We start from the raw sequence: 26,627 nt of genomic DNA, 5'->3' as shown, positions 1-26,627 counted from the left end.
GTATGAATTTTGGAGTGAGCGTTTTGCACATTTTGTCAGATATTTTGCTATAATCCAGTCATCCATTATGTCCTCCCCCCACCCCCCAAATACAGTTTCCATATGAACGTAATTGTGAGGAGAAAAGGTTGTCTCAACAGTTACCGTGGATTGTGATTGGCTCTGAGCGGTCTTGTTCTATTGTTCATTGCTTGTTGCTGTCTTGCCTGACACTACAGTATTTCAATGTTGAGTCAACACTTGGGTTGCACAGCAATTCAATATTGACGTGCCTGTGTCAGGCAAAATAATACACAAATACAAAGCCATGACAAAGAAAAAACACAGTAACAGATAGAAAAGTAGATACAGACTGCAAGCTTTAACCACTGATATGAGACAACATTGACACACTGTCATTATGTAAATTCGTATTTTGTTCTGTATTCAGGTGATGTTGTTTTCTGGTTATAATAATAGGGAAACAAATCACCAAACATTATGGCCGCTAGCGTTGTCGGCAGGCATTAAAGTCTGTTGTTTGAATTGATCATTTGTGATGATGAGCTGCTCCGTGTGGCAGCCATAAAAACTAACGATATGAACCATAACTCATTTCAAAAGTGGTTTAGTTAACAAATTCCATTTGTTCATGCATAAGAAATAATCATTAACCGTAAAAATTCATTATCGGTTTTACTATTTCTGTGTAACAAGGCAGGAAGCAGCATTCTATAAAATATTTTATTCACCAGCAGTAACCTGTTGCCTAAATAGCAAATATTAGTTAACTTAGAGAGCATCCACCTGCAAATTAAAATTACGTTTTGATTTTGCTAGTTGTCACAGGTGGAAATACACTAGTCAAACTCATTACTTATATTAGTCATAGCATCCTTGTATCCTCATACCGCCTCATTGACAGCGTACAGTAGCTGAGCTACAAAGAAAACAATCATGTACTGTAAGAATTGTAATTGTAATTATTGTAATGCATTTTTCATACATTACTGTGCTTTTTGAATCTGAACTTGCCCTTTGGTCAAGTTTTGACAAATGTTTCATTTTATTTTCTAATAAACAGGGTTGGATAAGACGGTGATACCAGATCTTAAAATACGTACAGTAATATCTGAGATAGCAACAGATGAGGAAAATAATCCTCATTTTACACTTAAAGTTTACTCTTTAGAGGCCCTGACACACCAAGCCAACGGTCATCCGTCGGACAGTTTGAGGCTGTCGGTGAGCGTCTGTCGGCTTAGTTTTTGCGGTATGTCCCACACCGTCGGCTCTAGTCTGCCCTCGTCGGAGTTTTTTTGGCTGATTCAACATCTTGAATCGCCGTTGGAGCTTGTCGGTGAGAGAAATCACTTTGCCTGCTGGTGTGGAGAGTTATTTCATCTCACGCAGGCACAGAACGTACGTGCTAACTGGCTGTCGGCTGTAGTCTTTGCGGTGTGTTCGAGTGCAACTTTTTGGCCAAGACAAAGGCGACGTGAGGCAACGCGACGTGAGGCCTTCGTCGCCGCTAGGTCTTTGATGTCGGGTTGGTGCGTCTGGACCTTAAATCCATTCTTAATACTTGAATGTGATACTGAAATATGCTACCGCTGTTATTCATATATAAAAAGTAATAAAAGGAGAAAACTAGATACATATTTCTAATGCAGCAAAACATAAGCGAAGACAAAGACATTAGTTCTACTTCCGTCAGTTAAAAAATGATCCTTATTATCTTCTGCATGTTTAATTCATCAATGTCTTAGTTCCAATCATTAGAGCAGACTGAACCCATTTGAATAAGGAGTGGGAGAATGTGCAACATAAGGGTCAATGCAACCAATTATTGCCCCGTTTGTATTACATACATGTGCCCCTTTTTAAACTGCATCAAATGTGTGAGTCAGAAGCATTATCATTATTTCAACTATAATCTGTCATGGCCAGGTTCTTCTATGAATTAGACAGTGAAAATAAGGAAGTGTTGTTGATGAGGAGCTGAATGAAACTCTACAGCAGATAGTCAGAGCCTGAACCAGCTCCCTGACGTCACCTGGCTCTGCTCTTTGTTTCTCTCCACTGGTTGATTTGGAGAAGTCTGACATGGGGTGGGGTGCTGCTCATACCCAGGAGTGCAGATGAGTGGAAAGAGGGCCAGACACACATGCATGTGAGGTTAGCTTCCATCCACTCGCTGACATCCAGCGGGGGGGTCAACACCAAACCAACGAGGGGGCGAAGTGACTCCCTCCCGGACAGCGACATGCACTGCCTTCCAGTTAATCCAACCACAAAACGCTACTTTGGTTCTTTAGAAGGATTAATGCTGGTTACACAAAATTTTCTTTAATGTTATTTAAGACAAAGAAAGAGACGGAAGTTTTAACAACAAAAATAGCATACAGGTCATGCAGCACAAGATGGCAGACACAATGCTTTTATGAAGAAAGAAGGCAAACAAATACTGATAAAGACAAGACAACAAGGCACGATGACAGGCAAGAGATACCACCAATCAGACAGGGCAGGAATAAGATGTAGGCAGGTCTTACCGATGCGGTCCAATCGGTCGATGGCGACGGTTTCGAAAGCGCGTCGCATCATGGGGTACTCCTCTAGCACCTCATTGAAATGATCGACAGAGAGGGAGAAGAGTCGACAGTAGGTGTCTGCACGCACGCTCGCCGTTCGTCTGCCCTTGGTGAGCAGACAGATCTCTGCATGGACACGGAGACACAAAGGAGGACAAAAAGTGAGAGCATAATAAACACATTTGACACGTGAAGACACAGAAGTGCAGAGGGACATTAAGGAAATCATCCCAGTAAATTGCAAAACAGATTAGCATACAGATGAACCTCGGGTACAAAAGGTACAGAAGCAGAAGCTGATGTGGATGTAAATAAAATGAGAAGCCCATCAGCGGTGCTGTCACTGGCATTATACTAAGATAATTCATCATCCTGCACAGAGCTAATGGTCCCATAATAACATACAGCTTTACAAAAAAAGAGAAAAAAAGGCATCACTGCATCAGTTCTCAAATGTAATGGATAACTAAACAGAGGTATGGTTACGTAGCATTACATAGTTTCTTACATGCAGAGATGTGCTGCTTTGTGTTTTGACAATCCATCAAAACACTTGACCTTGCAGCTGCTCCCCTCACACCAGATAATAACACAGCATACATCCTGTTTCCTGTTTGTGTATATGTTTAAAGAGGACCTATTAGGCTTTTTCCTTTGGTGTGTTGTATTGTTTTTTGTGCATGCAAGTGGTCGGCAAAGTTACAAAGCCAAAATCCTCGCCAAAGGGAGTGACTTTACCCCACAGAAAAACACTGCTCCTGAACTGCCTGAAACGCCTCGCTTGAAGCCCCGCCTTCTCTTTCGTAACGTGGTGATGTCACCAAGTAACACATGTGCATAATAATACCTGCCTACCGGCTAGTTTGGCAAGCCCTCAAACAAAGGTAGTTCGAGTGGAGCTGGAGCGGAGTCCGAAGAGTTTGGATCGGTTAACCAATCACAACAGAGGGGGCCAATCAGAGCAGACTGGGCATTTCGGGAGGGAGGAGACAGGAGTTCAAACAGAGCGTTTCAGACAGAGGGTGAAAAGAGGTGCTGCAGCAAAGCCAGTATGAGAAAAGTAAACCGTTTTTTGAACTTTAAAGCATGCAAACATGTTCTAGTAGAAACCCAAAATACGTAAGTATGCACCTAAAAATGAACACAATAGGTCCTCTTTAACTACATTTACCTCTAAATTTAAAAGTAATCGCACTATACACACACACACTCAATTACTGAGATTACAATTGACAGTAAAATGTACAAATGTTACCTCTGAAATGGAGTAGAAGTAAAAAGCAGGATGAAATCGAAATACTAATAAGTAAAGTATCTCAAAGTTGTACTTCAGTAAAGTACTTAGTACTTTTCCAACACCGATGGTCATTGCCATTACACCACACACAGGACCGGGCACAGTGGTCTGTTCAGGTTGGCCCTTTCTAATAAACCTGCTACAGCAGATAATAAACAGTCATATAAAATGTTCCTTTGGATTAAATTTTGGCTCTTGGATTGCACTGCTAAAATTGGTCATTTTCTCTTTGTACAGTAGGATGCTTATTATTGCTATAATAGTCGTTCAAGTAGCCTATTAAAATCTTTCAAAGAGCAATTAGATGATTGCATGAACTCATGTTGAGAGAAAAAGGTCATGCTGTTGATTCAGCTTAAAGTAATGGGACCTAAAATGTAAAAGACCAAAAGAAATGTTTCACTTCTGATGTCAATAACAACAGAATAAAATCCTGTTTCTACTGAGGAGTAGTATGCAGTATGAAACGGTTAAAGTGATGTATTTTGTAGTATGCTAGACCAGGATTTAGCCTTTAAATGTCTTAAAGCACTGGACAAAAAAAAAGAACTAGTACCACTAAAAAAATTTACAAAAATACAACTTTGACTTTTTTTGCTTATGTTATATTTGTTTACTTTGTAAGATACTGCAGGTTTAAGCTATTTATTCGAACAACTCAGAGTGAAGTGAGACAAACAGGATCATCAACGAGGGGAGACGGGAAATATAAAACATTGTTCGACAAAATTTACTCAAACTGCTTTTTCAGTTACAGAAACAAAACAGTGAACTGATATCCCTACAAATATAAGAGTAAAGGTAAAAAGGGTCGTGTCAGGGATCTCAGCAGGGATCTCTCCGCTCGCTGCTCTTTCCCCTTGTCTCTTCCCTCGCCACTCTGTAGCCGGTCTGTGAGCATCACTGGCCAGCTGGCGAGCGAGCTATGCCCGCGGGAGATTATGAATATTTGTGTTGTGATATTTAAACAAACTATCCGTCAACAAGGAAATAAAAGCCTCTTGTCTACAGACCGGTCTCTAGAGAGCTCTAGCCAGCTCATAGCGGTCTGTGAGAGTGACCGCCCGGCTGGCGAGGTTGCGACCCCGGCAGGCGCTAGCTATCTGTCACGACAGTTTATGGAGCTTTTAAACTCTGAAAATGTTGGAGCAAATGTTCGATTCGCCGTCTAATATCGTAAAACTGCCAATATTCAAAATCGACACGGCCTCAAAAATATTCAGAAGTGTTCGCTTTTGTTCGCATACTGCATACTAAATGCTACATTTTGGCCAAATCAGTACGTACTGCTAATATAGTATGCGGTTTCGAATGCAACCCTAATCTCAGTGTTGCTGTCCATGCAGCAGATGCCTGTAAAAGACGTGCAAACCAATCAGATGTGCCTCACCTGAGCCTCTTATGTAAAAGAAATGAATACGTGTGCTACTGCAGATGACATGTGTTGGTAACACCTGACATTCACAGCGCCTCATCTCCTCAGTGTTTTCATGAATCAGTGACACAAGACAGAGAGTTCACAGTCTATCTATCCGCCCCCCCGTTCCTTCAGCCTACATTCATTCTCCTCTTTATATAAGCTTGTAACACAGTGTCCGTCCTCTAAGTATCAACTTCCTTTGGCTCCTGTTCCATCGTGTTCACCCACCAGCACACCGCTCAGCCGCCACCCACATTTGCACTTCCGTCCAATCTACAGCACAACTTCCATCTTCATTAAGTCGTTAAATGTTAACTTGTCGTGATGACTGGGCTACGCCATGAGCTGTCATGAAAATAGAGCACAGAGTGTGCACAAGACGTGAGAGCAGCACTCTCAAGCTGTGGGTGTGAATAAGGTGTTAGTGCTGTTATGATGGAAAAGCTACCGTTAAGTGGTACCTCGGTTAACACAGGAAGATACACCGAGAGAGAGAAAGAAAAACCTGTGTCTTGTTAAATGTATTTCACGAAGGGCGGAGAAACAAAGACAGATAGTGAAGTGGTTGCATGATGCTTAACAGAGGTAAATGTGTTACTTGACAGTGGAAAATCAGGTGATAATAGAGCTGGCAGGCATATCTTTTATGTTTGGACAGAGCCCGGCCAGCTGTTTCCCCCTGCTTCCTGTCTTTATGCTAAGCTAAGCTAACGTCTTCTAGTTCTAGCTTCATATTTGACATCCAGACACCAGAGTGGTATCAATCTTCTCATCGAACTCTTAACAAGAAAGGGAAAAAAGTGTATTTCCAAAACTGTCTTTCCTTTGAATGGTATGGTTGAATTCGGAGAACTTTTAGCAAGACATGCAGGAGGTTGTATTTAAAGGGGACCTATTATGTTTTTGTGTTTTTCCCTTTCCTTTAGTGTGTTATATAGTTTTTCATGCAAGTACAAGGTCTGCAAAGTTACAAAGCCCAAAGCTACTACCCTCACAAAACAGCTCCTGAACTGCCTGAAACGCCATGCTTGAAGTCCCGCCTTTTCTTCCGTAACGTGGTGATGTCACCAAGTAATACATTTGCACAATACCTGCCTTGCGGCTAGCTTGGCACACCCTCAAACCAAGATAGTTACTCAAGCGGAGTCCAAAGAGTTTGGATCGGATAACCAATCACAACAGAGTGGGTCAGCTAACCAATCAGAGCAGACTGGGCTTATCGGTGGGGAGGAGGCAGGAGCTCAAACAGAGCGTTTCAGACAGAGGGTGAAAAGAGGTGCTGCAGCACAGCCGATATAAGAAAAGTAAAGCGTTTTTTGAACTTTAAAGCATGCAAACATGTTCTAGTAGAAACCCAAAATACAAGTATGCACCTGAAAATGAGCATAATAGGTCCTCTTTAACTTTTTTGACAAGGCCAACCTAGCAAATAGGAGTCACTATTAAAGCAACAAGGATGAGAACTCTTGCCGGCTTCCCGTGAACACAACCCACACATGACAATACCAGGAATTGAACCACAGGCCTATGTGGTGGTGCCATTCATGTATGTTTCGCTTATTCTCAGAAACGTCAGTGAGGCGGACAACTTGCTCTACCTTCCGTTGTCGGGTAGCCAAACCACTCCAAAACTGAATCGTACCGGCAGAAGAATAATGGATCAAGCAAAAGTGGGAGAAGAAACTTTGTTTTTAAATTTTTTTGCTCTCTGTTGGAATAGCACTTTCAGACTGTACTAATTCATTTTGTCAGACTACCCTGAACTCCAGTTGTGAGTGATTGTTTGAGAACATGAAAGCTGACAATGAGCTGTATTTTTAGACTGCGCTTACATTCACTGTTTTCACACTTGTATATACAGTACATACATCATACTGGCTGACATGATCTTCTGTCTGTCTGTCTCCATCTCCCCCGTTTCAGTGCCACTGCCATAATGAATAATGTTGCGGGATTATTCCTTATTTCATGAGGTATTTTGGGAATTATACATTATTATTGCATACTTATATATAAAAAAATAAACATTAGCACTGCCAAGGTGTGCGTGTGTGTGTGTGTGTGTGTGTGTGTGTGTGTGTGTGTGTGTGTGTGTAGCCCTGTCAACACTTCACATGATGCAGTTTGACACGTGTCTGTTGCCTAGCCACAAAGCCTCGCACGTACTCCCATGGCAACCGGCTTCCCTTCCCCTAACGTGGTGTCGACCGAGGAGAGGAGAGTCCCATATGACTAAGACATTCAAGCCCAATAGGGATTTCCATGCACTGTCTGTCATTGTGTCCTAGCATTACACTATTAGTCTCTTAGCCTCAGTGACTTCACTACAGCTGCGTGCCACTGATATGTAATCCCATTCACGTAGGCCCAGAAGTGATTACTATGATACCTTCGTAGCATGCAGGCGTGACATTGACCGTGGTTGGAGGTGCTCTGTGACCTACTGTCCTCATAGATGTCCTGCTCATTACTATGCTAATAGTTTCCTGTGGCTGGGCTCAGTTTTGTTACTCACTCTGCCTCCCTCTGTGTCTGTCTCACTGATTTCTCATTCTGGCCACGGTTTGGCCTGGTTGTAAGGGGAGTGCGAATCATCGGAGAAAAGGGGGTAGAGTGAGGAGCCTGGTAAAGCCAGCTGCTCCCAACTCAGGGCTCATCTACTAATGCCATACAAGCGGGTAAGAATACCAGCTGGGCAGAAGGCAACAGCAGGTGGCCCGGCACGGACAGGACACAGTGCGCCCTTTATTATTTGGACAGATACAACACATATCTTTTAATTAAAAGATTAAATGGGAAAATTTTTGCTGTATGTTCACCGCATGTTTTTTTCCCTTTTTATTGAGCAGATTTTAGATGCTGATGAACTCTCCTTCAGCTTCCTGCACTATTTATTGCACTGAGTATGAACTCCGTTGGATTCTGCTAAATCAATCTGGACTGAGCTGTTATTTGTGAATCTCTGCACAGAATGAGAGCACACCAGACAGCAAACAAAACAAAATTAGAGTTAATATTTTCTGGTACAGAATAACCTTCAAAATGTTTTAGGCAAAGCTCGAAAAAGATAATCCAAAAATCCCTGAAAAGCACTAACTGTCTAGCTGCCTCAACACATTTCCTGGATTTCCTAAATTTGGTCTCCAGAGGTCAATTTAGAGGGAGCAGTTTGTTGAGTGAATAGTCTAGCTCGTTTTGACTTTATCTCCAGCAGGAAGGAAGCCAATCATTTTGCCCTTTTTCATAGCTTTCATTATACCGCAATCAAGAACTGAAACAATTACTTAATGAATCAAGCAGACAAACATAAAATCAGCTGTTAACTGATGATGATCGTTGATTTCCAAACTAAACAGCCAAACATTTGTTGTTTCCAGCTTCTAAACTGTGAGGACTTGCTGCTTTTCGCTGAGTTATATGATTGTAAACTAAAGTAAATTTAGGTGGGGTTTGTGCTGTTGCTCAGACAAAACAATTTGAAGTGTTAGCTTGGGTGTTTTTCACTAGGTTCTGTCACGGTTTATATTCTTTAGTTGCAGCTCTATTCTAGTCCTTAAACCTGCATTTTATTTTGGCCACTTGGGGGCAGTAGAAACAAAGTTGTAAACACATCCATCCATCCATCATCTGCAACCGCTTATCCCGTTAGGGGGTCGCGGGGGTAACCTGACCCGCTAGATGGTTTGTTACAAAAAAATAAATACTTGGCAGGTGATTGGATGAACCATTTGTCAATAAAACTCTTGTCGAAACCAGTCGGGAGAGGACTGAAAATATCTTTTCCATTGAGAAAAGCATTCAGTGCTGTTCTTTGCTCTTTCAATTTCAATGAAGTTCTGATATAACTGATGCTATTGCAGCATCTACGCTAAGCTCTTCAGGAGCCGCCATTGTTGTTTACAACAAACAGCCGCCTCTACGTGCCATCACACACACACACTTAAGCCACCCCTGTAGCTGCCAGTAGCTCCTCACAGGAAGCCGATTTGTCCGTGCTCTGGCTTGCCAGACACAAACGCATTACTTTTAAGCCTGACAAGATGGATTTTCGTGTGATTTGCGATCCCGCAATTCTCGCGAGATCTTCATCGTGAGAATCCAGCTGCCGTGCAAGGTAAAGCCACCTGATGAATGCGAGTCCAGTAGTCACTCTCTTTCAGCTCTGTTTTTGGTCTCTACCAACTCTTGAGGGAAAAATCTGAATGCTCCACTTCACCAGCTGTTCACCAGCTAGTTGCTAACTGTGTAACTGTCGGCCGTTTGGTGCTGAGCAGGTAGAGTGCAGTGGATTTTTAGAGCCCGCTGCGGCTGAAAGTGACGCTATGAGAGCGGTGGGAGTGAACCAAAACAGTAGAGCCGCAGCTAAACAATGAGCTGAAACTACAAAAGCTCTGTAAAGCCAAGGGGAGCTGCAGATTCAGGTGATCATTTTCTGTCGGTTCACCACTACGAGCGACCCCTTTCACATCGTCATTTGATACACAGTTTGTGTAAACATATTGACTATAGCTGCTTTAGGTGCATTACAAGTTAGAGCCACCAGAGGGCCACCAGGGGATACACAAGACTAAAAGTTTTAGCTTCCTAAAAGAGTTAATCTTTTTATCTGGGCTCTTTCCAAAGCCTTAATCGGCACAAACTGTATAGTTGTTATACCGAAGATCTTTAGAATTTAACTGATGATATGCGAGCGTCTAACTATCAAAGTATAGCATTGCCCACCACTGTTCAGTCGACTTTGAACTACAGTACAATTATTTCCATCCTCTTACTGTAAACAGTAGCCAGTTAACCACTGCTGTGGTTTCTTTTCTTTTTGTCTGAACTTGTTTGATAAATGCACTCGCTGCCATTACGGTCCATTTGTCAGTGCCTTATTGGCCGATGGTTTTATTCTGACATTTCAGCTTAGTTTCTTAAACAAGATGTAGTTGTTCTGTGCCACAATTATTCTTTAGCAGAATCTCTCTTGAGCTGCAGCCTCAGAGGATTAATAGTTGGAACAGCTCTGCAACTGCCACACATCTTATACATATGACACGTCCACTCTGTGCTGAGAATTTAAAATACACCCTCTCCTCCGGCAATCCCATATACACTGTACAGCAAGTAGCTTTGCACACTTAGTGGCGTGACAGCAATCCTGCGGTTTGAACAAGCAGGAAAAAAAATATTTCTTTTTTTTTTTTGTTTCACTGCCTTCCTTGGCTCGCCTGTGAGACGTGAACTGCATGCAGCAAAGACACACCAAAGAGAAGGTATTCTTAGACTCCTCCATAGTGGGGATGAACTCACCAGATAAAATATGCAAGAACCTCTAAAATAGGAAACTTTGCCTTGCTTTCACATTGACAAAATCCACAGGCAGACATTGTCGTGTCTGAGTAAACAACGTGCAATGAAATTACATTTGACATTTCAAAAATGTATGATTTCTGTAATGTTTCAGAGAGGGAGAAGAAAGAGAACAGAACGAGCTTTTGTTAGTGCCAAGTAGATGCAGCAGGAACGTATGGAGATGGAGGGGGGGAAGAGTTCATGCATGTGTGTGTGTGTGTGTGTGTTTGTGAGGGTGTTAGGGTGGGGGAGGAACCTCTGTGTGTCCTAAGGGATGCCTGATCCATGCCTTGGCCTACTCCAACAACCAGATGAGTGGTTACGTAACTGCAGAAGCTGACTAACGTCCAACAGTGGTTAATGAGAATCTACATCTACAGTAACTTCACTTCAAACAGCATCAAACGCAAGACCTCAGGCTAGACTCATGTCTCAATATATAAACGTATGAACATACTGCAGGAATGCATGCGTGACTGTCAGTATGGTGTTCTTGCATGGCAGCAGTACCCACGTATATAATTCATGTTTGCATTTTCATGTGGAAACCTGTAAAGAAAACATTAAAAAAAAATGTTTTTTTGGTTCTCACCTCCAAAGTAGGATCCATCCGTCAGCTTCATCTCCTTGCTGAACTTGGTGATGACACTCGCGACGCCGTGTTGAATGAAGTACATCTTCTTCCCAACCGTGCCTTCTCGGATAATGTAGTCGTTGGGTTGGAAGACCTCAAACTTCAACTTGCTCAGCATCCCCGTCACGAAGTTGGGGTCCGCGTTGGCGAACAAAGGCATGGTGGCCACAAGCTTACGGCAATTGAAGTTGACAATTTCCTGGTGGAGAAAGAAAATAAAGTCAAACAGATGAGATCACGCCATATAAATAATTCAATAATTTCCACCTACAACTTGAAAAAGGAGCATCAGTGAGGTAGTCTGACACAAAACACCACCTCAAATCCTTCATCTCTGCCGGCATAAATGAATTGGATGCGTATTGCTGCTTCATCCCTAATACGTCTAAAGCACTCCCCCATCACTCCTGAGGAGAAACTTTTTGGCACACGAGTCACATCCTGATGAGTTTGCCCTCCGGTGCCGGCTGCAGGCCATCTCTCTGGTCTCATCCTGTCCCCTCAGACCCAGCAGGAGATTAGGAGCTTGTTGTCTGTTTACCCACACATCTCTGTTGCTGTGCAGATGGAAAAGCCGGGGCACTTGGCATCTGCGCTGGTGTGGTGTTGCCCCCCCTGCGAGGGATAACTCTCCTCCAGTGACAACAGGACATTAACAGAGAGATAACCAATCTCTGGGACGCTCGCAAAGAGATGTTAGCTCAGTCTCAGATGCCGGTGTCGGCTAATGCCACGGGGCTCTGACCTCAATCATGCACCAGAACTAATGAATTAGATAGTAAGCAATTTTCATGCCCAGCCAGGAGTCCTCTTGGGGAAACAATCTTTGGCTATGCCTATTTAAAGATTTGTCATATGGCGGAGAATAAGAGGCAGCGAGACAGAGGAAAGGGAAAGGGAGGGTAGAGGGAATAGCAAAACCGTCTGGCTGTTATATTTTAGCCCATTCATGACAAACACATCTTTTATAATTTATATTCTCTTGTTTATGTGTTTCAGTGGTCTGAAAATCAACTTGCAAATCTTTGACTTTTTGTGGTAATCAGTGAGTAAAAAGTGAAGCCAATGAGGAAGTGCCTTAAACTTGCATTCTTTCTAATAGCCAGCAAAGAAGTCTGATTGTATAGAAATCTATGAGAAAATGAGCCTACTTCTCACTTGATTTATTACCTCAGTAAACATTGTAAACATGAGTTTATGGTCTCAATCGCTAGTTTCAAGTCTTCTTCAAGACAGCATGATGTTCATTTCGTAAATTATGGTCCAATTTAGAGTCAAATAGACCATAAAGCAGGGGATGCTTTAAGGCGTGGCAATACAGGTAATAGTGTTAATACAGCAACAGGGGCTGTTTGGAAAACTCCCCCCTGTTGATGCATTAATGGACATCTGAAATCTGAGACATAAGCTGCTGAATAGCAAACCACTTAATGCAGAGCAATTTCCCTTTTCCTTTTCTATGACTTCATGTTTTGCTTCTGCGTCTTTGTTGACCAGATTGTCCAATACCAGAGCTTATCAATTAAATGCTTTTTGGCAGCAAACAATCAATTACTGGATGTCGGAGCGTCCTTGAAAGCCACACCAAGGAGAGTTTTTAAAGTGGTTTCTGCCCACAGCTGCAGTACAGCGGCGAACTGTTCGATGTGATGGATTACCTGGGTCAAACAAGTGTGACGTCACTGCACATGTTGATTTTCAGAGTGTACCAAAATGAGTGCAAACCAGTCAAGAGTTCTTGGAAAGATTTTATAGACGGTAAAACTAAATTATAAAACCCCACTAATGTTAAGTCTCACATCTCAGCAGATGGATTTTAAATTACTTCTATTGTCCATAGCTGCACACCAGGATGATTAACTGAGGACTTTGCTCTAAGCATCATTACCTTTGACCTACACACCAAACTCAAAGCTGTTTTATCCACTGAAAATCCCAGATAGTCAGAATTGCTTGAGCAGCCTCAATCTGGCACACCTGGTTGACGGACTCATACGAGACGTGTGATGAATGACATGCCAGAATCAGTTAAAGTATACTCGGGCTGATTTCACGGCCCTCCTTCTACCCAAAGCGAGTCTGAGTGCCGCTAAGTGGAGCTGATTCTGATCTCAAATTGACCTGTAAGTCAGCGCCCCCAAAATTGTGCTGGACACTCAGCGGCAATCAGCCCAGCTCAGCTACCTCGGTCTCAGTCGGTCTACCGGGAACGGGTCTGGCATGGAGCTGAATTAATTGATTTCGGGCTGCTAAACGGTTAGGGACTAGGTTTAGAGACTAGGACACAGACAAGGGATGAAGAGATTGAAAAACAAACCCCGCTGCTCCCTGCCTTTATGTCTCAAAACAAAACTTATGGCCACTTTACAACAGAGGCCAAGTAGGCCGAGCCTCGCAGAGAAGCTGCCGTTAGTTGTAGCGCACTGAAAAATCAAGATGTATGTAACCGAGTAAGCTATAATTTATTACTGTCTCTTTAAAGTGTGCAGCTGCTTTTAGTCTGATATGATTCAGAGAGGAGTTGGCAAACGCAAGCTCATTTAGAAAGGTGGCATTGGCTGTCGCATGAAGGTTGGCATTACTCATCTGGCTTTTTAAAAGAGAAGACGAAGAAGAAGTGAGGGGTGGGGTGTAGGCGGGTAAAGGAAAATGATCAAGGTAAAGCCTGGCAATGAATGTTGATAATACAGTAATCTTTCAAAGCCGAGTATTTTCTCTACTTTGTTTCACTCACTGTACTCTTCTGACCAAAGACTGTATATAAGAAGTGGACGTAGTCACCGTGATGTCACCCATTGGTTTGTGGACTGCCGTTTTGAAGGCTCACCATCTTGGGTTTTGCAACCAGAAGTGACACGAGAGGGTGGAGCCAAAATACAACCAAACGCTGAATAAGTATATGTTATAATATAGATATGTTACAATTAACTTTCATGAACTGAAAACACACTGTGAAAGGGTTAAAGTTGTAAGGCGAAAACACGGACAACTCCCAACGCCGTGGTAGCGACCTGTCAATCACAAGGTAGCCACGCCCTAAAGCATACCCTGCTTTATGTTCTATTTGACTCTAAATGGGACCTTAATTTACTAAATGAACATCATGCTGTATTGAAGACGACTTGAAACTAGCGACTGAGACCATAAACTCATGTTTACAATGTTTACTGAGGTAATAAATCAAGTGAGAAGTAGGCTCATTTTCTCTTTGACTTCTATACAATCAGACTTCTTTTTGCAACCAGAGGAGTCGCCCCCTGCTGGCTATTAGAAAGAATGCAAGTTTAAGGCACTTCAGCATTGGCTTCATTTTTCAGCCCCGGAGTTGCCCGCTGGTTCTGACCCGTTCTAAGCCATACTTCTTGTAAGCTTCTTCTGATTTTGTATTTTTTTGTTTTTATTGGGTTTCTTGAAAAATATAAAAAAAATTATATAATAACACATGCCCCTATGGACATGTTGCTCAATCAACCCTCAAGTAGCCTCAATCTCTGATGGATGATCAGACAAATATCTTCATTTTTCGAGACTGGGAATAACCAGCTGCATACCTGTCATGAGGGGGGAAACAATCCACTGCACTCCATAGAGTTAATAGTACGGTAGAAGCAGGATTAGAAAGATTGTAAAACGGACCAAAAGTCGTTTGGTTGGCTGTACAATCCTCATCTTTATGTCTCGTCTGTGCAAAAACACTGAAAAAAGTGAGTGAAGCCAGCAGACACGAAGGAAAAGTAGCAAAACTACAAAATCCTGAACCAGAAGCACAGCAGAAGACAAATTAAATCTTTACATTCCCCTGCAACAATATTATATTGCAAATATTGCAATTTGATTCTGATCTCATGTGAGCAAATTTCAGGAAATTATTTTTTTATGCAGAACACAAGGCTGCCTTATTGGAAAATAATTATACAGAGGGAAGAAAATGAGCCACACAGACAAACACTATGCCTGTTTCTGAATCAACCTGCTTCTTCTACAGTCTCTGGGAGGAAGAGGCTGGTGAAATAATCCATAACTGACACATCTAAACAACAGTTATTCAGTGAAGTGGTGACGTAAGCTAGTTCATGTAGCCTGTTTTGCTCTGGAAAGACTCAGTTTGTTTTTATGCGTCCGTCCCGTGGGCATAGCTTTCATTGTGCGACGCTGTCTCTATGCAGATTTTAACTTTGCTTGCTGTGCACGGTGGACTAAGCCTGCAGGATTTTCTGTGTAGTAAGTCATACCTTAAAATCCATGCACCTCCCCGCGAGTGTCTGGGATCGTGCAGCAACTCCCCCCCACACCGCCGCATGGTGACTTAATGGGGCTACATGAGAGATGGTCACGATTCCTACGCTTGCTTTGCCTTTTAGTGCTCTCCTCTCTCCCATCCACCTCTACTTAATTACCCATGTAATCTGCTGATACGAGGAGGTCAGCCAGGAACTTAGAAACTTGCTACTGACTCTCAACTTCTCTCTCGTTACCTCTCTTTGTGAATAAGATACAGTATACTCAGTTGATCCTCAAGCTGTGTGGCTGTGCAGAGGCGGACTCAGGCTGTCTGAGGGGCAGGGGCGAAAGAAATTAAAGGGGCACCAGCGCGCAGAAAGTTTTATAGCATAGGACAGCCTATATAGCACAATATTGTGTTTTCTCCACTGGAAGGGCACCCTAGAGAGCACTTTATCATGTTTTCTCTACTGGAAGGGCACCCTAGAGGGCATTTTATCACGTTTTCTCCACTGGAAGGGCATCCTAGAGGGCACTTTATCACATTTTCTCCACTGGAAGGGCACCTTAGAGAGCACTTTATTATGTTTTCTCCTCTGGACGGGCACCTTAGAGAGCACTTTATTATGTTTTCTCCTCTGGACGGGCACCTCAGAGAGCACTTTATTATGTTTTCTCCTCTGGACGGGCACCTTAGAGAGCACTTTATTATGTTTTCTCCTCTGGACGGGCACCTTAGAGAGCACTTTATTATGTTTTCTCCTCTGGACGGGCACCTTAGAGAGCACTTTATTATGTTTTCTCCACTAGAAGGGCACCCTAGAGGGCACTTCATCAAGTTTTCTCCACTGGAAGGGCACCCTAGAGGACAATGTATTATGTTTTCTCCACAAGAAAGGCACCCTAGGGGGCACTTTATCACATTTTCTCCCCTGGAAGGATGCCCTAGAGGGCACTTTATTATGTTTTCTCTACTGGAAGGGCAAACTAGAGGACACTTTATTACGTTTTCTCCACTGGAAGGGCATGCTAGAGGGCACTTTATCATGTTTTAGCTACTATAGGGGCATTTAAGAGGGCACTTTATAATGTTTTATCTACCATAGGGGCATCTAAGAGAGCACTTTTGAGTCCCCCTCTGAGTCCAACTAGTGTGTCTGTGTATCTGTGCTATACTGCTGACTTGAAATATTAGAAATAAAAGAGCGATTGTTCAACAGCTCTGGAGCTAAGGTGGTTTATCACAAGTGAAAGTGAGGCTTAGGTAATGTTTCTATGCAGAATGTTTTCATATCTTGACGGATGCTCAGTCCGGGTCCACCCAGAATGCTGAGGAGAATCCGCTTTGCCGTTTTTCTCCTTTGACCTTATAAGATGAGATGACAGTTGTTGGTATTTCATTTTCAGTTTCACTCTTCATCTTTAGGGAATAAACTCATTCATGTTCCCAAACTAAAAACCATTGTGTGACAGCTTACCTGTCAAGGACTTTTTTTTCATCTTTTTTTTTTGGATTTGAGGTTTTATTTTTTACCTGTTCCAAAAATAAAACCCTTCAAATGGACACTCTCAAAAAGATTTCTAAATGTTGCTAAGTGAAAGAACCAATGCTTCCACTCAGTTTAAGGTCTTGAGAGAGAAGCTGTCTCACCTCTTTGAGAGGGTCGTTGAGTTCACTCAGGATGTTGTCCTCATCAAAGATTTTGCCTTGGTAGCGGTGCTCATAGTAGTCGTGGATTTTCTGCCGCATGTCCGCTGGAAGCTTGTGGAAGGACATGTATTGCTCCACTTGCTTGTACTGGAAAGACAAAGAAAGCAGATGGATATCAGTTGCTACATGTATATGTACACCAAATATTCTAAGTGCTAAGAAGTAAAACAAGCAAGCAGAGTACACCTCCACCAAAGTGTGGTCTTCAGCGACTGTGTATTTGTGTCTCTGTATTGAGGACAAGCCGTGCTCTCACATAGTCACAGTGCCATGTCCTGGTTCTATGAGTGGGGAGGGGGGGAGAGAGACAGGACGAGGGAGGCAGGTGGTGAAGGGAAGTAGGAACAAGTACAGGCTCGGGGCGATGTCAGGCCAAGGTAGCCGCTCCGATTATCTCACCCAAGCAGGAAGCCCGGTCCTAATGGCAACCCAGCTATGATCTAATGTGAACTAGCAAGGTATACCTGATATCCTGGAGAGATTTAGGAGCTGCATAGACAACAAACCAATGATTCATCATTATTTGCATAATTTCTCTTGAATATTTTGTTGCGATTTTTTTATTTCTGAGCCCACGAGTAGTTCAGAGTACAGTGTTGATTTTTAGCGTCTGCCAAGGTGACTCCATTCTCTTGGTTTTGTTTCCTGTTGAACTAAAAATGTATGTAAAGCACTTTGAAAATGTCTCAGTGTATGAATTGTGCTATATAAGTTAACGTGCCTTGCCTACAATCCGCTAATGTAGCATCATTGCAGTTTATTGATTAGAAATGTTTCACCTAACTTCATGTTCAGGGCACATTAATCAGCAAAAAAATGAAAAAAAAATTGTAAATTTCATAATCCTTTAGTAGTTATTACTGACTTCTTTTGAACAAATAATAAAAGTGTCATAACATTTTAGTTATAAACCTGAATTATTTGTTATTTTGTATGTCTTTTGTAGTTCCCTATTTTAATTCTTACTGCAAGAAAGTTAACTTAAAATGTATTTACAGTTACAACTACTTTAGCAACCATAATTGAATGATTTTTAGGCAAAATAAGCAGTTATTTGTTATCATTTTCAGATACATCTACTACTACTGAACACTTGAAATCTATTTTAAGGTATATTTACTGTAAGTTAAATCACTGGTTAATCAGTTAATAGTTGTGCTTTACATAAATATGTAATATGTCTCAGTTCTCTGGATTTAGAGGGATGAATCTCCCTCTTATTCTTGACGGGAATTTGAAATAAATACATCATGGTATTAAAAAATTGCTGTTACTCACAGTACAGTACACAGGCCAGAGGAAGAGAGCGAGAGAGGGATGGAGTGAGAGGGATGGAGAAAATAGATAGAAGAAAGGATGAAATATTTTGTGGCCTCACTATCAGAAAGCCAGATGGCCTGTGACTCTACATTTTGTTCTTACTGCGCTTACGCATGGCTGGACACAGGACTCCCAGTAACCACACGTGATAACCGTCCTGTTTCTAGTCATTAATTTCATCTTAGTGGGAGTTAAAATTCTGTCCACATTAACCTGAAGCCAAGTATTGACCCAAAGGAGAGGGAAACAGAGAGAGAGAGGGAGAATACTTCAGCTCATCTATTTTGATCAGTCCCTGTTTCCTCACACAGACAGAGACAGGGTCGTGAAAACAAATCTTCCCAGCCAGGCCAAGGCCCTGACACCTGAAAATAAACACTGTCTACCTCACTGCCTCTGGTGATCACAATAGAGTGGGTGAGAGCCAACAGCAGCTGTGAGGTGGTAGTCCGGTCCAGTGGCAGGGGCTCTATGCATACTTGCCAACCTTCCCCGATTTTCCCGGGAGACTCCCGTTTTTCATCTCCCTCTCCTGGTTTCCTCCCGGGGTCACAACTCTCCCGATTTATGACAAATTTTCTGTTTCTGGAACTGAACTATCAAATATTGATATTGATATTTTTAAATGTAAACTAAAAACAAATCTATTTAGTCTGACTTTTATGTAGTGTTTTATAATTGTATGGTTTTATTGTTTATACTTATTTTATTTATATCATCATTTCAGTGTTTATTTTACTCTATTTTGTTTAATCAACATTTTATTGCTGATCATTATTATCTCTTTTATTTTATTTTATTATATTAAAATTTCATTATTTTAATACAATCTGCTTATTTTGTGTAGTTTCATAATTTGTATTCATTTATTTGTATTGTTATTTTTATTTCCCTGTATTTTATTTATCTTTTATTATCTGAAATACCCATCTTTTATTGCTTCCTTTTTCAATTTTACTTTTTATATTGGTTGTTTTAAATCCATTTTTAACATTCTACATTTTTGTAAATCATCTGTACAGCACTTTGAATTGCATTTGACTTGTTTGAAAGGTGCTGTATAAATAAAGTTTGATTGATTGATTGATTGATTGAACAGTGTGTAAAAAGCCCTATTGTTTCCACACGGACGACAATAGAACTACACCAACAGTTGTTTCGTTGCGCGGCGCAAGCCGTTGGAAATAATGGGTTTCAGAGCGCAGTGATGCCGTTGTCGCGTTGTGTCTGAAAGGACCTTTAGTGAGTGAGAGACGGAGAGGACAATGGAGAGAACTAAGAGAAAGAAATACTGAAGCAGGGGCACAAATAAATAAAAACAGATGAATATTAGTTTATGCCAGAGATTCACATGCCAAGTTCAAACCAGAGGGGCGAATTATTCAGTTTTGTTATTTTCACTCTTTTAAAATCACCAGAATGCAAAAAAACAAAATCTTAGAAACTCAAATTTTTCCCAGAGTCAGGCACTGAGCATGACATGACAAGTCCCCCGATACTTCAGGTTTGATATGTGGCCTCCAGCTTTACGTCTTTTCATAATGATGACTTGATTCCCAAATTTGTGATTTTATTGGTTCATTATCCAATTATACTTTCTAATGGAGCAATTGAGATAAATGCTGACTACATTCCTCCTCATCCATGTGTCTCTTTGTGCCTCTCTCTCTCTAGAGACAGTCACTTCTACACTCACATTGGGATGAACCATTTGGTACAAAATTAACCCACTTCTGTTCTTGCCAGTGACACGGTCAGGCATTCCTGCTCAGCCCGAGGGGCACTTTGTTATCTGCAAAACATAACATCCCAGAGAAATATGTTTTAAGGTACCGTAAGATGCGGTAAACCCCAATCAAATATAATTTGTTTGCAATAAAAGGCATTTGCTGTTGGTGAAGGTTCTAAAATGGGAAGGTTAGAAATGTTTCTGCTGTTTACATGAGCTCAAACGGATCGTTCTCAAATGGGTTTTACATCTATTTGTGTGTCATCTAGGGTAATGTTACAGTATTTCAGTGCAGACAAGTAATTAAGTTATGATTTAGATTACACTCTTAACCCTGTATATGAATAAGGCACAGATTATATACTGTATGTCTTAAAGCTTCAGCTGCTGAGTGACATACAGCTGTCTGCTGGTTTACAGTGATTCAGCATCAGGGCACCACAGCAGGCTGTCTAGAGACCATGCATGCTTTACACCATCACTTCCTTCCACCCCCTCCTGCTCTCTTCTGCTATATCCTTCTTCTAGTCTGTTTCCTTCCTTTCTTTGATCATGCACTTTTTTTCTCTTTTATCACTGGGATCTCTTAGCTCCTCATCATCTCATAAACATCCTCTGTCTGTCCTTTGCTAAAGTCTAACTAACCTCACACCAACATCCATCTCTCCATGTTCCCAACCCTACAGCTATGGCAGTGATAGATGTAATGACTCCAGGCTGAGCACCCTGAACTCATCCATGCTGCTCCTCAGCCTGCTGCTTCCACTCATATGCACAGCCATGCAGCAAATCTGCCCCATAGCTGGATCTGGCTGCACACTGGGGCTCTGTTACCACAAACGTGGCATTCGCAAGCCTTGGAGTTGTCAGTTCGATGCCCCGAGGGAATGTGGAGAGGCTAAAGTGGGATGTAGATTAAGCAGATTTGCTGTGAAGCAGATGTACATCACATACTGAGCAAGACACATGTCACTGATTCAGAGAGTGACTTTGACTTGTTTGCTGTAGGCGACCCTCTGTCATGCGCTGTCTGCTGTGACATCTGTGTGTCGGGCTATGATCGATCATAGAATTATGTTTTCAATTATGTTAAATTCAGCTCCATGTCGTGAATTAAATACCCATTCCACTAATAGTGGTGTTATTCTGCAAAGTATTTTTCAAGTTATTTGACTTTTTCTGATCTGCTATCAGTTCTGTTGTCAATAGACCTGCTGGTTATTAGTGTGAGGAAGACGTTTTCTTTCTCTCCATCTATTCGAGGATGACGAAACTGAATAATCAGCATTCATGATCCCATTTAGGTTAACTTCTTTATCATGAAGTTGACTAGATCAGTCTTCTCCTTGTGTGGATTTCACCATTTCCACCACTTTTGAGTTGTGGGTGGCTTTGTGCGGTAATGATACCGCAGCAATTAGTATTGTAAATTGCATGAAGGCATAAAAGCTTGTGCTCCTGATGATGAATTCCAAGTGCCATGTATAACACCACTGCAACACTGCACCAAAACCCACAGACCAGCCACATAACAGACGGGTGGTTTCCCTAGATTTTCATTGACCATGGGAGCGGCTGGCAAGGTCGTCCCGCCGTTTTAGAATGAATTGATAACGACTAAATGCTTTTATGCGCAAGGTGTAAATTAATGAAGTGGTATTTTAGCATGTCCTGTTATAGTCACAGCCAAGGTGACTCTGCCGAGTCGACGCTCTGATAAGAATCATGGAAACAACCTCCCGGCGGATAATTGATGTGTACTTTGTGCATCAGTCCAGTCCTGCCTTAGTGTGTATCTGTGTATATGCTCACATAAACACAGTCGGGCTATTCATCGATTAACTGATTGCAAGCAAAAACATTCACTCAAATGTGAGGATTTGCTGCTTTTCTTTGTCATATATGATAGTTAACTGTATATTTAGACTGTTGGCCAGACAAACAATTTTACAGACAAAATTATTAACTGAGAAAATAATCAGTAGATTAATCGATAATGAAAACGATTGTTAGTTGCGGCACAAATTTTTAGTCGTTGGTCTATTAAAGCTACAGTTGGTAAATAACTTTTTTGCCATATTTGCTCAAACTGTCACTATATCCTGACAGTAGCCAGATAGAGCCAGATAATCTGTGCAAAAATCATGTTCCTCTGCCTCCTCCTGTACTCCTAATGGCATTTGCAACTGAAGAAAAACAACCAATCATAGCCAGGGAGTCTCTAACGCAGCTGTCAATCACTGCTCGTGAAGCTCGTGAACTCCGACCAAACGGTCAAACTAGGCAGCGCTGATCAAATATGAATCAAGATTTTGTTACTGTAATGTCTATTTCTCTCCTCAAATGTTTTTAGAAACACATTTTAGTGCACTGTTTGACTGTAAAAGGAGAGTTTGCTCCGGCCGGTGGGCTGTGCTTGGCTTTGGCTTGACTGTTTTCAAAATAGTGACATAATAATAATGACAGTTTGAGCAAATATGATAAAAAGAGAACTGGATAAAGCGTTGGAGGCGGGGCCCCGTTCATTCCTATGAAAGTTGCTCAGTGGCGCTTGAAGCCTAAATGGCTCGACTTCCGTCTGGAAAAGTACCCGGCACATGGAACATGAAATTAATGCATCATGGTAGATGAATCGGTCAGTCTGGTGCTTACATCATCTATGTTACCGCATAAGTTAAAGGTCTTTATTTTAATCACAACTACGTCCTTAAGTGGATAAAGACCTATAATAGAGGACTGTAATCCCCTTAACTACCATGGAGTATGTACATTCTGCAGCGTAAGGGTAGGAAAAGTTTGGGAGTTAAAGTTCTTGCGTGCGAGCACAGAGCGCATCAGTCATGGCCGTGTGTTCTGGGAATTGCCCAGGCCCCTCAGCGGGATCACAGATGGTGGCTCGGCTGAACTGCTGGATAATCACCCTCTACGCAAAAAAAAAACAAAAAAACGAATGCAATAGGGACTGAAATGAAAGAGAAGAATAAAATGTGTTCACTGGCAGCATGCAGACAATGAGGTGGCTGGTCATGTCACAGACCTCCTCACCCCGCTGGCCTTATGTGATCTGCTTGGGGGAAGAAAATCCTCTTTCCTAGTCATCGCCCCGGATATTGTGATCTGCGAGAGCTCAACCCATTGGTCCATGGGGCCACTGAGAGAAGGCCTAATTTGTTTAAGTCGAGCTCCAATGAGCAGGATTTTATGCAGTCGGAAGGAGCAAAACCCTCAGATTAATACTTTAAGAGCATCCCACTGGTTATTAGCATTACTTACCTTCAAAACAACAAAACGTGAACGATTTGTACTTCATACAGTTACTTAATTGAAATCATCTTCTTCATAATCTCAGAGGTATTTAATATTATAATATCGGTGTTTGGTGCTTACCTTCTCTTGGTATTGCCTGCGTGAGGAGTCCAGTGATTGAATTAGAGCTGTGGCGTGGCCCACAAACATGGCGTAGCACGTGGCTCCTACAATCATGCTCAGCATGGTGATCCACAGGTCAGACATGCTGACGGGCGCCCGGGCGCCGTACCCGATGCACAGCATGTGGCTCATGGCTTTGAAGAGGGCGTAAGAGTACTGCTTACCCCAGGAAACGTTCTGCAAGGGCGAAGAGAGAGAAAGAGAGACAAAGAGGGGGTGGGGGGGGAGTTACTGCGAGGCAAAGGAAGGGAGGGAAGGCACTCCAGCAGGCAGAGGAGAAAGACAGGCGTTCCTTTGATGGATCACTGAATCTCTACCAAACACTCTGCCAACGTACTCTTCATGCCTCACATCCTAATGCCCTCACTGAGTGGCTGAACTTTCTACCTGTCTCTCTTTCTCTCAGTCTTTCAACACCCCTTCTCTGCATGGACCTTACCTGGCTTTATTCACTTTCCCATTCGCCAAAGGGAGCAGAACAGCTCATTTGTGCGAGTAAAAAAACTTGCATTATTTACAGATGTCTGAGGAATTGTTTCCTCCAAAAAGCCCGGGGCAAACCTTCACAGCGAGGAAAAAGGAAAGGAGGACTGGCCCTCTCTCTCTCTTTCTCTGGTTTGATTTTCATAAGTGTTGTAATGGGATTCAGTGTGTTGGAAGCAGGGGAACAGATATACACAGCAAACATGCAGTCATATAACATATCAGCTTGCGGGTATAACTAGTTGAAAACGTAGTGAGTCAGATTATCTTGAACTCTCGGGAAGTGATTTGCGCTGGGCGAGAGTCATTCTTTTCATCGTTCACGGCATGTGTTCTCCTCTCAGAGTGACGTCGTCTTGTTTGCCTTTTAACTACTGCACGATAATATCTCCAGTCGGGTTCGTGAGGCCCCTATTATCCAATAATGTGTCCAGCTGGGTTTATGAGAAGCCGTTTCATTGTCGTCCCGTCATTACTCAGGCTAAGTCGTTTGAAAAGAACCCGATCGGTCGCTGCCGGCTGTGGAGCACGCAGAGACGCAGCCGGGAAGAAGGGTAATTCTGCCGCTCGAGATCAGCTCCTAGGACTCCTCTTGTCTGTCATTAGTGTTTGACGATATGCTCTCTGAGACTGGGTTATTATGAGGCATGGATGGATGGATCGTGACAAGATGGACCCCTGGGCACAGACGCCTTAAAGGCCTCTCAGTTGCAGAGTTTTAGGATTTCTCTCAGCAGATTCAGAGGGCCCATCTTGTATCATAGCATCCTGCATAAGTGATGAGAATAAACACTCTATCTCGCTTTCTTGTAACCTCAAAGGGAATGTTTTAGGGGTCAGTATGCTTCAAGCGCAGTACTTGTCAGATCATCAAACAGCGTCTGAAACCCCCTCTTTCCAAACCTTTTTGATATCAGAATTAAGGGGCTGGTTTCTTTAACTTAAAAAAAAAATGCCATAATTGCGGCCACTTTTCGCAGTGATTGTCGAGGCGTGGGGAGGTAAGAAAGAAGAGAGGATTTGAACTTCTCCCTGAAGCTCTGTTTTATATTCTTCCCACATCTGCTTCTGTCACTTTTCAAGTGTACAAATGAGTGAAACGCCATGAATTCCTTCCGGCAGAGAGTGTAGCCGTTCAGCACAGCTATGAACTAGGGCTGTCAAAGTTAACACGATAATAACGCGTTAATGCAAATACAACTTTTTTAGGCAATAAAACTACAATTTCTTTAGGTTTAGGCAAACAAAATCCCACTTGTTTAAGTTTAGGTATACACATTGTGTTTTGGGTTGAAATAACTACAAACCCAAAGACAACCACACATTGTTGGTTCCACACATGATGCAAATTCCAGTCTCCTGGGTGAAAACCCTGTGTTTTGTGTCCCATCCATTGTCCTTGATTTCCACCCCTTATGGAGTTTCACACCGTCTATACTACAGCGCCGGACTTCCGCTTCTGCTCCTGTAATAATTACTACGGTCACTAGAGGTCGCTGTCTTTTATACCTTCTTTCGGTGATCTACCATGTGAATAGATGATAAAACCTATTAATGGGTGTACTAGATCCCTATTGACGCACATCTATGGGGCTTATAGCGACTGATAACGCCTATTTAATAGCTTGACAACAGTATAATCGGCTGAACAGAGGCTCTTATAGGACCCCTGGGGCACATTATCAGATTGTATCACTATAGAAGGCTTGAAAATGTACAATACTACCTATATAGTTGCATTCCAGCTTTCACAGATTTCTTTTTTCCCCGCACTTTGTGTTGGTCTCAGCCTCAGGAGAGGTCATGTCTTGGTGTCAGAGGAGGATTTGGACGCCTCATTAACACAGTGCGTGTCAAATGTGTGCCTTTTTTGCTCGGAGACATGCAGAATCTCCAGTGAGCAACCCGAACAGGCCCATGGAGGCTACATTTGTGAAACCCAGTAAGCTCCTATCTGGAGACAAATGCGACAGCTCTCCGGTGCAGGCCGCCGCGTCGCCACGGCAGAGTTGCTGACTCCTCCATTATAGCTTCACCTCCTGTGAACAAGAAACGCTGAGGAAAGCGCTCCATATAGAATGAAAGAAATATGAAACCTCCAGAAAATATAGTTAATCTCTGTCTTTTTGGTTCCCCATGCCACACTGTATTATAGCACATCTCATCACGTTCACACGCCGGTGCCTGCTTTTGTCACCATTCTGCTCGACTCCACGCTGTTCATCAACCGGGATTTAGCAAATGAGTAAATTCACAGCTAATCATCTGCCCTGGATGACTCACCAATTCTCATCTCCATGCTGATTAGTTTATTCTTCCAGACACTGATTAGAAAATTTGTGATAATTACATTTGACAGCTTTAATAACAAATAGAGTCCAGTTTGTTTGTTGGCAGCTTTGATTTTTTTTTCTCTAACGGGTTCAGCCAAAAAATACTGGCTTCATACAAATAACCACCATTTCTTTCCCTA

General features: G+C 42.3%; 1 protein-coding gene across 1 annotated transcript in view; it reads right to left on the bottom strand.

The window, feature by feature from the left end:
- Positions 1-26,627, bottom strand: part of hcn1 (hyperpolarization activated cyclic nucleotide-gated potassium channel 1) — an 80,413-nt gene that overhangs the window by 10,300 nt on the left and 43,486 nt on the right. Inside the window, exons 4-7 of the mRNA XM_074617667.1 lie at positions 23,630-23,848; positions 17,134-17,280; positions 11,220-11,460; positions 2,535-2,699 (exon numbers count right to left, since the gene is read on the bottom strand). Coding sequence (XP_074473768.1) covers positions 2,535-2,699; positions 11,220-11,460; positions 17,134-17,280; positions 23,630-23,848 — 772 coding nt within the window. The remainder of the gene's footprint in view (positions 1-2,534; positions 2,700-11,219; positions 11,461-17,133; positions 17,281-23,629; positions 23,849-26,627) is intronic.

The sequence above is a fragment of the Sebastes fasciatus genome, chromosome 19 (genome assembly GCF_043250625.1).
Source record: "Sebastes fasciatus isolate fSebFas1 chromosome 19, fSebFas1.pri, whole genome shotgun sequence".
Classification (NCBI taxonomy): Eukaryota; Metazoa; Chordata; class Actinopteri; order Perciformes; family Sebastidae; genus Sebastes; species Sebastes fasciatus.
This window is presented reverse-complemented; position numbering and strand designations above follow the sequence as displayed.